Source organism: Columba livia, chromosome 1 (assembly GCF_036013475.1).
Source record: "Columba livia isolate bColLiv1 breed racing homer chromosome 1, bColLiv1.pat.W.v2, whole genome shotgun sequence".
Lineage (NCBI taxonomy): Eukaryota > Metazoa > Chordata > Aves > Columbiformes > Columbidae > Columba > Columba livia.
In genome coordinates this window covers 33,994,952-34,009,418 of record NC_088602.1, presented here as the reverse complement: position 1 = coordinate 34,009,418, position 14,467 = coordinate 33,994,952, and the positions used below count along the sequence as shown (strand labels likewise).

Genomic DNA, 14,467 nt, shown 5'->3' with positions numbered 1-14,467 from the left:
GTTTATTAATATCGTGCAATTGTTACAAGACCTAGCCTGTAGCTTTTAAAACAGTACTCAGAATGATCATATTTTGGTGGTCCTTTCTTTGTTCTACTTAAGTAATTTGCAAGTGTGGGGGGTACCCACTATGCAATAGATTTATGCGCAAGATAAAGAATTTAATTCTGTTTTTCAGACTTCGTATGACAAAACAAATAACTTCTCTTTAATTTCATGTACTGATTTTGTTTTAAATTCTTTGGTATGTAAGTAACTGCGCTGTCTATTTTAGTGCAGTGCTCAAAATAATTTCAGTGGGAGTTAGCTGATAGTTTCTGGTGCCTTCCTGTTATTTTAATTATTTTTCTGCTGGTGAGGGAGAGGGGAAAACAGCTTATACTCTGAACCTCTGAGATACACCATTTTCAGATTTCTAGAATCTAACTTCAGACCACTGAAAACTCCCCAGCATCAACTTGATCCAGGGATTTATTCAAGCATCCTAGTAGGGTATAATTTCAGCTGTTTGCTTTTGTTCTCTGTGTCTTTTTAGAAAGCTTTGTATGTGTTTCTATACTGAGTTTTACCTTAAAGGTTCTGGTTTAAATTTATTTATGTTTAAATTTGTGTAAATTTAGTACCAATACACAAGATAGAGAAATATGATGAAAACTTTTATTGTTGTTTAAGACTTACAGGGTTTTGATTTTTATTTATTTTCATCTCTAGCAATTTGAATGGACCTTGCGGTTGCTGTAATGCTGTTATGAAATAGGATTGCAATCTTAGTCAATAAGCAATTTCCAGAACGGTTGTTTTAGCAGTTTCAGTGCTTGCTATTTGAGTGTGTAGATCTCAGTGTATGGACAGAGGAGGTGTGATCAATATACCTTGGAAAGACGTATACCGAAGCCTGATTCGGAACTTGGGAACTGAAAAAGGAAAAGCAAACTCCTTCATTGTTGGTAGTGTGTTAAAGAAAATATTTTTCAGTGTTTAATATGTTGTGACCTAGGGTGTGTATTCCTTTACATCATCTTGGAAGAAAGAATATGTTAAATATTATAGTCGATAATGATTTTTATTACCTGTATTAATCGGAATGTGTTGTCTTTTTCAGATAATCACTCCATTTAGGAGGCTGATATTGTGTGCTGAGAACAGAAAAGAAATGGAGGACTGGATAAGCTCTCTGAAGTCCGTTCAGTCCAGAGAACACTATGAGGTAAGTTGACATCCCTGTTGATGCCACTTGTTCTAGCTGAATAGATCAAGCTACAGGACACAGAACTGGAGTATTCACCCTCCTTACCATGAGTAGTGTGTCTAATGCCAGAGTGAAGCTTCATGTTAAGACCTTTACTAGTGAAATGAGAGCTTATTATCACACTTTTCTTTAGAAGTTTGGAGGGAGAGCAGGCTAAATACCCTTTGAAAAAATACTTCTGGTGATTGTAGCATTGTCGCCTCCAGTAAGATGGAACCGTAGGTAATTTCAGTCACCGTAGCTGTGTTCTGTACTTGCAAATTTGTCTTAACTTCTCCTTTACTAGACCGCACAGTTTAATGTGGAACATTTCTCAGGGATGCATAACTGGTACGCCTGCTCCCATGCCCGACCTACCTTCTGTAACGTGTGTAGAGAGAGCCTCTCTGGAGTCACTTCTCACGGCCTGTCTTGCGAAGGTAAAATAAACGCTTTCTTCCCCCCGTTTATAATGATGACTATGTAGACAGATGGCTGAAAGTTTAAGACAAGTAATAACTCTGAAAATAATGAGTGAGAAAAAAGCATGAAGGGAGAAATCTATTCACTGGAGTGACTTTCTTTTGGGCAGAGGGATTGTTAATGGTCTAGCGCACCTTCTTAGTGCTCCGGGTGCCTTTTTTTAACTCCTCTCAATAAAACGGTTCCTTCTGCTGCAGTGACCAGTTTGGAATGTGTGTGCCTGGGGGGAAGGTTTGCAAGAAAATGTAGGATTTCTTTGATTTGCCTTTCAAAAATGCAGATGTGAAACAAAGTAGTTTCACTGGTTTGCAGAATCGGCATTCCTCAAGAGAAAAAAAAATAATGGTAGTTTCTGCCCAAAATCTATAAAAATTCTTAACACTTTGTTTAGCACGTTTCTTTCCCTCCAATTCTTATTTGCTCTGTTGCTGCTGCCTGATCCTGTAGCACAGGTGGGACAGATGAGGACAGATTTATTGCTTTAAATATTCTCTCATGCAGCAAAGTGGTAGAAATGTAGATGCCTTTGCGTTTTGATGGTTTAACAGATTAAATCCAGCACAAAGAAAAAGGAGGTAAGCATTAGGCTCATCTGGAGAAGTGGTCTTTTGCAAACAAGTATTTATAATAAACCTGAAACAGCTTATTTATTTTCTGCTGTGAGCTCCAAGAAAAAGCAGCAACAAATGTACTTGTGTTGGAATCCAGCAGAAAATAAAGCATCAGTGTGACCTTATAATATATATATATGGAATGTGGAGATATTTATTTACCAAAATAGCTAACTATCTGGAGAAGAGTTAGTGTTGCTTACACTAAACTTGATTTTCGAATGTATGCTACCTAACTGCAAATGCATTTCTGTTATTGATACTGTTATAATACCTGAAGTCTGAGCACAATAATGTGTATTAAGGAAATCTTACAAAGGAAGCTTTAACCCACTGTCCTGAATTGTCCATGCTTTTAATGTAGCTAACGGTGCAGTTGCCAAGGAACGGGACAAACCCGTTTCACAGAAATTAGAAATTGCATAGTTGCTTCCAGCTTCTCTGGTATATGTTTTCCACTGTGTTTCAGTTGCTTGGACAGTTTTAAGGCAACTATAGTATTTTCAGTGTCTGATATTGGCAGACAGAAGCATCATGTGCTTAACTAAAATGCAGTTGTATTGCATCTCTGTACAAATACAGTTATATTTGCTTAGGCAAAGAAAAGACTTCTTTCTTTTCATAAAGAATTTATCCTTTCTGAAGTTAATATTATAGCTATTTTACAGGGTTGTTTAGTGAGAATTATTCTTGTAAGATTATCAGCGGTAATGGTCATAGTTCATAGTTTTCTGCTTTTTCAGTGTCTTATTTTTCTTCTAACTATGGTTTTAATTTCCAAGATGTTGGCATTAACTTCACTTTGAGGAAGTTTCCCTGATTTCCAGATTTGGACTTTGTCAACTTTCTGCATAACTTTTATCTACATTATCTACATTTCTGATGCCCGTAGATCTTTCAGCAGTTTACAAATGGCTCTTGATGGTAGTTTGGATTTGCTTTCACTGGTTCACAGTTCCGTAAACGTGTATGACGTGGGTTGGTTTATATATAGATACTATTCTTTTATCTATTAATAAGCTTACCTACTCTTACTTTTTAGCTACTAGTTTATATCTTTATATATTTTTAAAAATAAAAGGAGAACTTTAGTTATGCATCTAATCTGAATCAGTCCAAGTTTGGCTCTTTTACTGGAATATTCATACTTTGTCCTTGATTCTATATATCTGTATAAACCCGTGTTTAACTATCCTTAGTTTTTTCATAAAAGAAGTGTATTTTGGTTTGGTGCTACTTCTTTCTTATGTGACTGAGTTCATACTTACTCACTTCTGTCTTATGCACTTCTAATGCATTTCACCATCTATTTTTTCGACTTACCCCATGTTAGCAATGTACACTGCTTGAGGAAACGATGTGGAAATATGGAGTCTTAAGATTCCCCAGACATGTTTCGTGATACTTTTTCTCATTACATCTTTAAAAACCCTGTTTAAATATTCATGCCTGGTATCTGAAACTTCCAGTACTGCTTTACCCTGGAAATCCATTTATATCTATACTAAATTCAATTATGTGTGGGGTCATTGATCCCAGGCTACTCTATTGTATCTTGTATTAAAAAGCATGACAGGCTTCTTCTCAGGAGATACTGGAGCTCTTCTTCCTCAGTGGTTTGGGTTACTGGCACAACAAGTTATCTTGAAAGTAGCTTAGAGTCTTTGTGCTCTTTGTGGTCTGATTCTTGACTGTAACAACAAAATAGAAATAAATCCCATCGCTGATGTTTTGCAGCTTCCGATACATCAGAAGATCAGTGTGTGCCTTCTGTTTTCAGAGCCCTTTTCCTCCCAGTAGCCTTTGGCAAAGATTGACCAATTAATTGCAGGCAACCTTGAAGATACTCCTGTAAGTTTTGTGGAAACCAGAGTAGAAAAAGAGGGTTTGTTAATGCCTTCACGAGGAAAAAGACTGTGGTGTGAACTTGCATTTTTTTATAAGTAAAAGAATTGACACATATATCAAACTGAAGATGTAAATCCATACCAAAGCAAGCTTCATTCTTTCTACTGCTCAAAAAAACATTGACTTGAAAAAAAATTAATTATACACACCTTTGAGATGCAATGCTGTTCCTCCCACTAGTTCCTTCTTTTGAGTCTTCTCAAATGATAACCTACTTTTCAAGTGTTACCTGTACGTTGTGTTGATAAACAAAAATTTTCCTCTAGCAAGCTCTAAAGGCCTGATCTCCCCTACATTCATCCACAGAGTGTCCTTTACTAGGACAGAGGACTTATCTTTTTTGGCCTTGCTTCAGAAATTGTTCCAAACCAGTTGTAATAAGTAAGGCTTTTGTTCTTGATACTCCTCAGAGGTTTCTTCTATTCAGAGCTTAGCTTGCTGTATGCCTATGAATCTAATCATAGGAGTTGTCAGGTAAACATAGGGATATATGGAGTGTTTAGGCAAAGAAGTGTAAAGAGCTATAGATCATTATCTACAGAAACTCTTCAAAGCTCTTAGCCTTGATTACTGTGTACTAATATTGCATTTCTATCCAAGTCATTGCCAGTGGAACACTGCCTTCATGATTATTCTCAAAGATGCATTTCCCTAGGTAGTGTTATTATCATGACTGAATCCTGATTGTTGACTATCAAATATACCACATAAGCTGAAGATTGCAGTTTAGATGAGATACTTTCTCCTGTGATGAATTGCACAAACAAACAATATTGAAAGAACATTTTAGTATTGTGAAGTCAAGCAATAAGAAAATAAGAAAAAATATTGAAAAAAAAAAGTCTTCATTGTCTTATCAACAGCCAAACTTAGTAGTCAATGTTGCCATTAATCTCTCTGTGCTTCACTTACCTCATTCTTTAAATTGGTATAAAATCAAAACCTTATTTTGACAGTACACTGTGAAAACAAAGGTACATTTTTTATGCATTTAAGTGTTTTAGAACAAATATGTATATTTTCAGTGCAAGAGATTGCATCATAATGTTCAGTTATGTTGACTTTTCTTCATTATAGATAATGGTAGCTGTAGACTTAATCACTGTCTGACAGCAGATATTGGTCCAACTGTGACAACTGTTTACTAGTCAGGTTGTTCTCTTAGCTTTATGGGAGACTTGCTTGATATTCCAGCTACAAACATTTACATAAATTTAAAATAATGTTCTACAAATATTCTCGATTTAGTTTGGCTATTTTTTTTCTTTTTTCAACTTTTATTGGCAAAACAGTAGCAATTGATATCATGCAGTATGTCAGCATCTTTTCAAAAGATTTCGGATATCAGACTGATTCATGAATGGGATGCAGTGTCATCTGAGACAAAATAAATTAGAGAGTATGGGTAACTAAGGTTAAGATTTGATGTAAAATTTTTCTTTCTATACCCATTTCTTCTGTACTGCTATGTATTTTGCTCAAAAGTTTAATCTGTGTCTTAAGGTCATTGCTTATGATAATGTTTAATGCTCAGAGTTGCATGAATTGTTGTTTGATAGTGTTGGTGTTGCAGATCTATAGCAAGTCTGACCTAAGATTTGTAAGTTATATACTGTGCCCAGAAAGGAAGCATTAGCTTTTGCTTGCCATCCGTGGTGTGGCTTGCTGCAACTCCTCAGATCACAGGTCTGAATTTCTCCCTGTGGAGAAAGGAGTGTTCTGTATTCTCCAAAGGCTGAATACAAGACCCTGAGGTCTAGGTGAACCTTAGCTCAACAGGACTTCAAAATTCCCTTACTTTGCTGTGCTGTAGTCATTTGGGATTTCCTACTGCCCCGCATCTCTGATTTGTTGTATTTAGGTCTGTATGGCAGACAAGTGCATATTATTTATGAATATGAAGGCGACATATCTTCTCCAAAACATCCAAGTGGCAAAATTGCCCAAGGCCCAAGACTTTTGAAAATGCGGCCAATGCTTCTGTGGGAGCTGACCCCTTTAGACGTTTGGAACCAGCTTAGGTTGACAAACACACAGTATGATGCTGAGCTGTTTTGAAAATGTAAGCCTACCCTGTTAGTTGAATAATATGGGATATTTGCACACTTCAGGTCTATGAATGCTACTCTTTGAAATAACCAGGGGAATTAGTGTAAAAGGAACGAAACGCCTTTTTCTGTTTCCTTCTCTTTTTTCGAGCTAAGCACATACTTTCACACGTCTCCCAGAACAGGGATGATTGTTCTCAAACTCAAATGCTGCTTACATAGTCTCGGTTCACTTTTTAAATTGGTCTGGCAAAGTATCAGTGGAATTAAGGTGAGAGCTTTATGATTTGCAAGACCTTTTGTACCATGGCTTAATGTTTTTAATGGTGGGCAAGCAATAGGCCAAAGCTTTGGATGTTTCCTGTCAAGTATTTGTTTGAAAAGAGACTACTACTTCTGGTCTGCTGGCTAGTTCTCATAAACCTTTAATGGTCTTTGCCAAAATAATTTGTATAATGCACTCTAAATAGAATGATGTCATGCACTTCCAGTAAGAGAAATACCCACAGTTGTATGCATCGGCCTGTTTGGTATAATATGATATCATTTACTAGTCTTATTGAGTTGAGCAAAATACAAAAAGTTATTAGATTTGTCAAAATGTCTGGCGGTACTATAGACGTGCTGAATATTGCAATTAGTAGATTTTTAATAAATAATCAAGTAAGAATTCAGGTTCTTCCTCACTTAATGTAACCTCTTGGAAAACGTTCTAACTACCAGCATCCTGAATCACTACACAGCTCTTTGCTTTCTCAGCTTCTGAGAAAACAGGCATAGTATGGTGCCTAAAAGGGATTCTTTATGGAAAGAAGCAAAGATCCTGAAGCAAAATACTTCTTTGAAACATGTTCTTACAACTTGTTGCAAATTTAAACTTGGTATTTGAGTTGTGTCACTGGAGGAATAGAAAAGAGGTGGCCGATGGCCCAAGCCTGTCATTGTTTAAGAGGCATTTGAACAATGCCCTTAACATGCTTTAACTTGTGGTCAGCCCTGAATTGGTTAGGCAGTTGGACCAGATGATCATCATAGGTCCCTTCCAGCCGAACCATTCTCTTCTCTGGGCTACAGCTAAGCAAGCAAAATGGTGTGTTTCTCAGCTGCTGAGTTTCTAACCTTTCTTCTAGCAGAGCCTCTTAGCCTGGCTACTTGTAACTCAGCTATAAAGTTGAGGAGGTACTCAAGCCTTGAATGTTTAACCATTTTGAAGCATGTATGAAAAACTACAAAGGCTGCATATAGTGTCTGTTGCCTCTAAACCCAGTTTAGTGAATTAAAGCTGGACCGATTATGAACTGAATTTTCTTCTAGTTGGCTTGTGTTGTGTGTGCATCAGTAAGTGACATGTACTTGGCTGTTTTATGAAATATCTGTTTTTATTTTTTTAAAAGATACATATCACTGAAATACAAGGAATAACATAGTATACATGTTTATGTATTCCAGTGTGTAAGTTTAAAGCACATAAAAGGTGTGCTGTCAGAGCAACAAATAACTGCAAATGGACTACATTAGCCTCAATTGGAAAAGACATCATTGAAGATGAAGATGGTGTAAGTACTGTTAATATTTACAGTATTTTACAAAGCTGTTTCTTCTTTGTGGGGAAAAAAGGCTAAGCACAAACATATTGCCATGTGATCCATTGAAATTAGTGGTAGGTTGCTACATTTCTGAACACTTTTCAAAGATTAGCATGGTATTTAGAACAAAAGTTACACTCCTGTCTCACAAGGCAACTTTAGTATCTGTGGGCAGTAGATTGTAGCTGTGTTAGAAGATTTTAAAGGCCACATGCAGAGAAACTCTGAAGCTGGAGAATTGCTCCTAGAAGTTCCTACTGCTCTTAAGCAAAGGTGGTATTTTATAGTGTTACCACGCTGTTTTGGCAATTTATTTTGTGTCCTTACTGATAGCTGTTCCCCAGGAGGCCTGCTTGGAATTCACTGACCTGTGGAAGGTATGTTTTACTCATGAAAGCAGGAACTTTAAAATTTACAGGAGGAATGACAAAAGCTTTTCAGAGCTTTATTGTAACAGATAGGTTATTTTTACAGACACAGCTATGTGTGTACCAGTGGCATGAATCTTCTTCCTAGATGGTTATTTCTGAGTTGACCATGGTACGACTGGGACAAAGGTTGCACTGAGTAAAGCTTTGCACAGCATTTAGGGACTGCGTTATAAGCAGTGACCTACCTACCAGTCATGGTGACTGGGGGGATACATAAAGCTGCATAGTTATTCTGCTGTCCTGCCTATTCTTCTGAATTTTAGTTATTTTAATTGGTTTCTGTCATGTAGTCAACGTTAAGAGAATGGGTACTTATTTGTATTACGGGGTCTCTAGATTTAACTGCCCCTTTTCTGTGGTTAGTTGCTACCATAGTAACTTGAATACTTGAAGAAGATGTGTCTCCCTTCTTCAGCTGTCACATTTTTAGCCTAGCACATGAAACACCACCATAGTCCACCTTCATAACTGTTCCCTTGCGAGCATCAGTGTCACTTACTCTGGTCATCCATACCTGCTTCTTTGGTGAAAGGGTAGAGTTACAGAAAATAGTTTACATCAACCTATATTTGAGAGACAAAAGCCTCTCATTCCTATTTCTGAATTTAACTTTTATGACTCTTTCTTCACAGATAGCTATGCCTCACCAGTGGTTAGAGGGTAATCTGCCCGTCAGTGCCAAATGTGCAGTCTGCGACAAGACCTGTGGCAGTGTTTTGCGCCTGCAAGATTGGAAGTGCCTTTGGTGTAAAGCTATGGTAGGTGCAATGAACCATGTCCAAGCATCGAGGATTTTGCCAGCTGTATTGCTCACCGCTATTTTCGTTTTGTCATTTCATAACTGTGATTTTGGATTAAGTAGGAGCAGGCAGCTTGTGCAAACTCCGATCTCTTTGACGTTCATAATTTCTCATGACTGTCATACTGACTTCAGTTAATTTTTAATACGCCCACAGATGCAGCTTTTCTTTAATAGGTGTTGTCATCCAGTGCGTTTTCTCTGCCTTCTCCTAACTGATAACTGAAGGTTCAAATGTCTGTTCTCTATGCCTGATAATCATATGTTACTTTCATGCCTCTTTTATCATAGATATTGCTGTAGTAATATTTTAGTAATATTTAGCAATATTATTAGTATTAATATTTATTGATATTTATTGTTACTATTGTAGTAATGTTTGTATTAATGCAAAATCTTGAAGTTCTCTTCTTCAGGGCACTCTGTAGGTTGCTGACTGAAATTCTATAATAGCTATGCTATTGCTGTTTTCCCCAAATACAGTTTTCTCTTCATTTTTTTAACTTGTCTAAAAAGATGGGTTTCATATGCTAGGCTATTGAAGTGGAACGCCAGCAGTTTTTTTATTGCTTAGGCTCTATGTGTAGGCAGTGGGAAACGATTGGCATCTTCAGAAGTGATTTGAAATTTAGGTGAAATGCAGCACCCTCTGTGTGTGCCTGTTTTTCCAGTAACTACAGAAGAGGCCTCTCCAATACATAGTTTATGAGACCCACCTTTGTTGGGTTGGTCTGGCTCGGTAGGTGCGTTTGCTTTAGTGCAGATGCATCTTCCAGAACATCCAGGTGGACCAGGCATGTACAGGGCTGTTGCTTTGCACGTGAACAATGTGCCTGCTGCCCCAGCACAGACGTTGGCTGCTGGGAACTTGGTGCTCCCTTGCTGGTGGATGGAGGTGGTTCCTTTGTAAGGACAATTGTGCAATAGGGGTAGCTGAAGGTGAACTACTCCGAAGTTACGTTTTTTGGAATGAGTAACGAGCTGTCGTGGTTTAACAATACAACCCCAATAGCTGCTCACTCACCCCTCTCCACACCCCTCCAAATAGAGGAGAGAATTGAAAGGGAAGGGAGAAACGGACTGAGTTAAACACAGTTTAATAAAATAACAGAATACTTATACACTACTAGTAAATATATATATAAAATAGATATAGAATATAAAAGAAAAGGTACTCAATGCAATTCCTCACAAACTCCATCCACACTGAGCAGCCAGTCCCAGGAAGCAGCACCTGGTCCCAAACAGCTGATCCCAAAGAGAGAAAAAAGGAAAAAGGCAGAAAGGCCCAGAGGCCTCTCCAAAACTGTAAAAGGCCAAACTAAATATCCCAAACAGAACTCCCCTGGCTTTGACAAAAAGAGTGAAGAAGGCCAAGAAGCGAGAAAGAGCCCTGAACATCCCGACTCCCTTTAAACATGAAGCATGATGCTAATGGGATGGAATACTCTTATTGATCAGTCTGGATGTCAGTCAAGCTCTGTCCCATCCATGCCCCCCTTCCTCGATGCCTCGCCCCTGTGGGCAGAGCGCTCAGAACATGCTTGGCTCTCAGATCAGAGCAATTAAAAACAACTCTGTTCCAGCGTGTTATCTTCTTGTTCTCAAACTAAGTCCAAATAATGACTGTGCTAGCTATGAAAAAGAAAGGTTTCTAACTTAATGAAGAAAATTAACTCATTTTCAGTCAAACCAGCACACAAGCCTTCGTGGTTTAACACTTTTTTTTTTTTTTCCCAGTCTCGCTCTTCTTCCATCTAGACCTAGATGTTATGAATTAGTCTATTTTTGTTACATAAATACTGTATCACTTATACTTCCACATCAAAATTCCGCTGTAGGTAAATAACTTTTTGTTTGTTTCGTAGGTTCACACTGCCTGTAAAGATCTATATCCACGTAAATGTCCACTTGGCCAATGTAAGGTATCGATCATACCTCCAACAGCACTAAACAGTATAGACTCTGATGGTACGTAGTATTGTAGTGTGTTCAGTGGTAGCTCTGGACTTGCAGTGCCTGTATAACTAAAAAAGGCTAAAATCCTCCTGCTGAGCAGGTGAATGCAGTCTTCAAATTTGAAGAAAAGTGTAATTTTCCATATAGCTTTTTAGAGGATTATTTAACCGACATGATTTTTAAAAATGTTTTTGGAAGTTCCTGCACTAGAAGTTTTCTCCCATTTTATTTATGACCCTTGGAGACTTTTCAAGTGAATGACCAGAGTCTTCAGATGAAGTGGGCTGATGCCTGTCTGGCATGCATCCCTCATTCTAGGAGTTCTCAGATTATAGGTAACTTTGCAGAGGTAAGCTAGCTGAATGGCTCAGATCCAACAGCTACTTTACCAGGCTAAAGAGAGGAACCGCTTCCATAGCCTCTCTAAAATTGCTTTTAACTAGAAGCAGTGTAAGAATCCTGCAACACACTGGTAAAAAAACAGCAAATGTTCAGAACTCGGAGGTGCTCTTTGATGGCTCGGGATGGAGATGTGTGAGCAGTGGGAGATGGTGTGTAAAGGCAGGGAGTGGAGTTAATAAGGAGTATCATGAAATCTGACTGCTTTAATTTATAGTTTGTGTTGATGGTAAATGTGGACCAACACCTTTAACACAATTTAATGAATTTTATTGTATGAAGTTAGTAAAAGTGATTGTTCATGCTGTATGTATTCACTCATGTCTCATTACTTGCTGTGTGGTGTCTCAGAGCAGAGCATGATGCTGCTTATTATTCATGCTAGGAAGATTATTCCATATTTGAAATTATTTTTCTTGGCATTTAAATAATCAAACCTTATTTTAAATTATACATTATGGTAATGTGGATTTTAATTATCATTCTTTAATGCCAATTTTTTATTTATAGATTTAGTAATTTTTTTAGGCAACTGAAACCAGCATGGTTATTTTATTATTGCCTGAAACAAATGTCAAAACGTGTTCCTGTAATGTCTGATTTTGAAGAAACCACTACTTCCATGGGCTGCTCAAGTTAATGACAACAGTGTTCATTAGCCATATTTACTAAGGCCTTTACAGAAAGCCTGCGGTCATTAGTTAAGACCTGTATTGGCTTCAATAAGCTTTGGATCACAACTGAACGTCTATTGTTCGATGATTTTATTATAATTAATAGTATGACTTCAGTAAAAAAAAATTCTCATGCAAAGTCTCAGCTGGGAGCAACTGAGTACAGTAACTTTTACAATCTGTGAGTAGTCTTAGAAAGTTCATAGAGACGTGAATGATCCAGTTCAGCCCAGTAAGGTTAAAGAAAAAGCAGAATAAATACCAAACACTTGTAATTGAACCATATGTTTAATTATGTGATAATCTGTGAAGACACGATTTGAGAAGTATTCTAGAAGGTTGACCTTTTTCACTGCAGAAAAACAATAAAGCTATTGTCTTCAGGATTTTACTAAAGCTAGGTACTGAAAATAGCAGAGAGAGAAAAATGAACTGGTAAATCTTTAGCAATTATCTTTTCCTTGCAGGGCTAATATTCAGTTTACATTTAAATTATATGCATGATAAAATGTACTGCTTTTGTCCTTCATTTCTTTCTTCCTCTTTCCCATGATTTCTTTTTGTGTTGTCCATATTAGAAAGCCTTATTTATTTCATTCTTTCTAACTATGTTCGCAGGTTTCTGGAAAGCCACATGCCCGCCATCCTGTGCCAGTCCTCTTTTAGTTTTTGTTAACTCAAAGAGTGGAGACAATCAGGGAGTAAAGTTTCTTCGTCGATTCAAACAGTCGTTAAATCCAGCTCAGGTGTTCGATTTAATGAATGGAGGACCTCACTTAGGGTAATGACCTTGGAAATCTTGAGCCATCATTCCTGCAAGGAAATTTAGTGCAAAGTAGAGTGTTGTGTTGTCCCTTGTTGCTATAATTCTATCACCAATATCTGCTTTAACTTAATTAAAATCTAATAGATAACACAATTTCAGGATGAATTCTGGTGGGTGAAGGGATTTCAGAATAATATTTTCTTTTTAGAAAAGCTCACTTTAAAATTCAAAACCAAACCCCATCGGCCCAAATTTTTTCTGCTTAGTTTTGACTTCTGGTATCTGGTAATGTTCAAAACCATTACAAATCATGGCCTGGGTGCTTTTCTTCCATTTCATATGTGTAATTCAGATTTTTCTGTAATTTTGTTGTGAATAGCTATGGAATAAACCTGTTGTCTAAATGTGCTCTGTATCTTTTTGAATGCTGAACACAAATGTCAGGGGAGGAGTCTGCAGTGGCTGAGGGACGACTACACTAAAACTTTTATCTTCGGAAAACTACATTCAAAATATGGTTGTAGGCAACATATGCAAATGGTCAAGAAAATGTGTATCTCACAATATTTGCAACAAGAATACAGTTAAAACCATCAGGCATTCTACGAAATCTAAGGCTTGATTGTTGGAGAGATGGGGATGAAATTTGTGTAGTGGTGGCCACAACCCAAGCATCCTTGCTCATTCATAAAGGTCAAATTCATGCCTTCTTTTTTCTAGTTGGTCTGAAAAGTTGAGTTGGATCATTTGAGGGAATGTAATTTTAAGAGGTTTTCTATCTTTTCTCAGGGCAGGAGAAATTGTGCTAGTATCAACATTTTTTTCCTTAAAAATCTGCATCTTTAGTTCTGAATAGGTATCTGTCTACCGTATACAAGTGACATTATTTTCTTTAGAAAAAATACAAATGCCTCAAAAATTTTTGAACGTAATACATTGTTTTTTATAAATAATTCTGTGATTATACATATTCTGGAAAATAACATGCATTAAAAACAAATATCTTTATTATTTTAAGAGTTTCTACTTTCCAGTTTTTTGTTGGTTTTTTTTTAAGTTTAAATCCCTGTTGTTTTTACCTCTTGGCTGTTTCTCCACATCTCATTCCCCTTTCCTCTGTGTCTCACCTTTCTGCTTGTTCTGTCTCTGTTGTCCTTCTTTTCTGTAATGCCCAAGTGTTGTATCCTTTAGCTGTTAAAAGTCAGAGAACAGGAGGAAGAGCCATAGAAAGTGAAAGCAGAATATGGCTTTAAGGATCTAATGTGACATTCTAGTACTTATATGGAGTTATATTGTCATGATCACCTTATGTGTAGTAATTGCCTCCAACTATCCTTGCATTTGGTTAGTCACATGCTGGCAAAAGCCCACCCGTGTTGTGGAGCACGTCCTGTTGTGGTGTCCTAATCTCTTCTAATGAAAAGTTCCCCATTGGTGCCTTGTGCTTCTGTCTGACATGGGAAGCATAGAGCAGTGGCAATTTCATAGCTTAGAAAAGTTTAGAAAAATACTAATAAAATATGAAAAATAATATCAATAAAATCCTGAAAACAATATCAAAGGATTCTTTTTTTA

At 37.1% G+C, this 14,467-nt stretch overlaps 1 protein-coding gene across 6 annotated transcripts in view; it reads left to right on the top strand.

Annotated features, from left to right (window-relative positions):
- The window catches only part of DGKH (diacylglycerol kinase eta), a 172,492-nt gene that overhangs the window by 106,146 nt on the left and 51,879 nt on the right, over positions 1 to 14,467 (top strand). For 4 of the 6 annotated variants that reach the window (XM_065054598.1, XM_065054606.1, XM_065054613.1 and 1 more), the window contains 6 exons: positions 1,103 to 1,207; positions 1,536 to 1,668; positions 7,728 to 7,834; positions 8,928 to 9,053; positions 10,963 to 11,065; positions 12,745 to 12,907. In XM_065054598.1, the coding sequence (XP_064910670.1) occupies positions 1,103 to 1,207; positions 1,536 to 1,668; positions 7,728 to 7,834; positions 8,928 to 9,053; positions 10,963 to 11,065; positions 12,745 to 12,907 (737 nt within the window). Of the gene's footprint in view, positions 1 to 6; positions 493 to 1,102; positions 1,208 to 1,535; positions 1,669 to 7,727; positions 7,835 to 8,927; positions 9,054 to 10,962; positions 11,066 to 12,744; positions 12,908 to 14,467 lie in introns of those variants that run through there. The other 2 variants (XM_065054626.1, XM_021286773.2) reach the window with 2 other exon arrangements.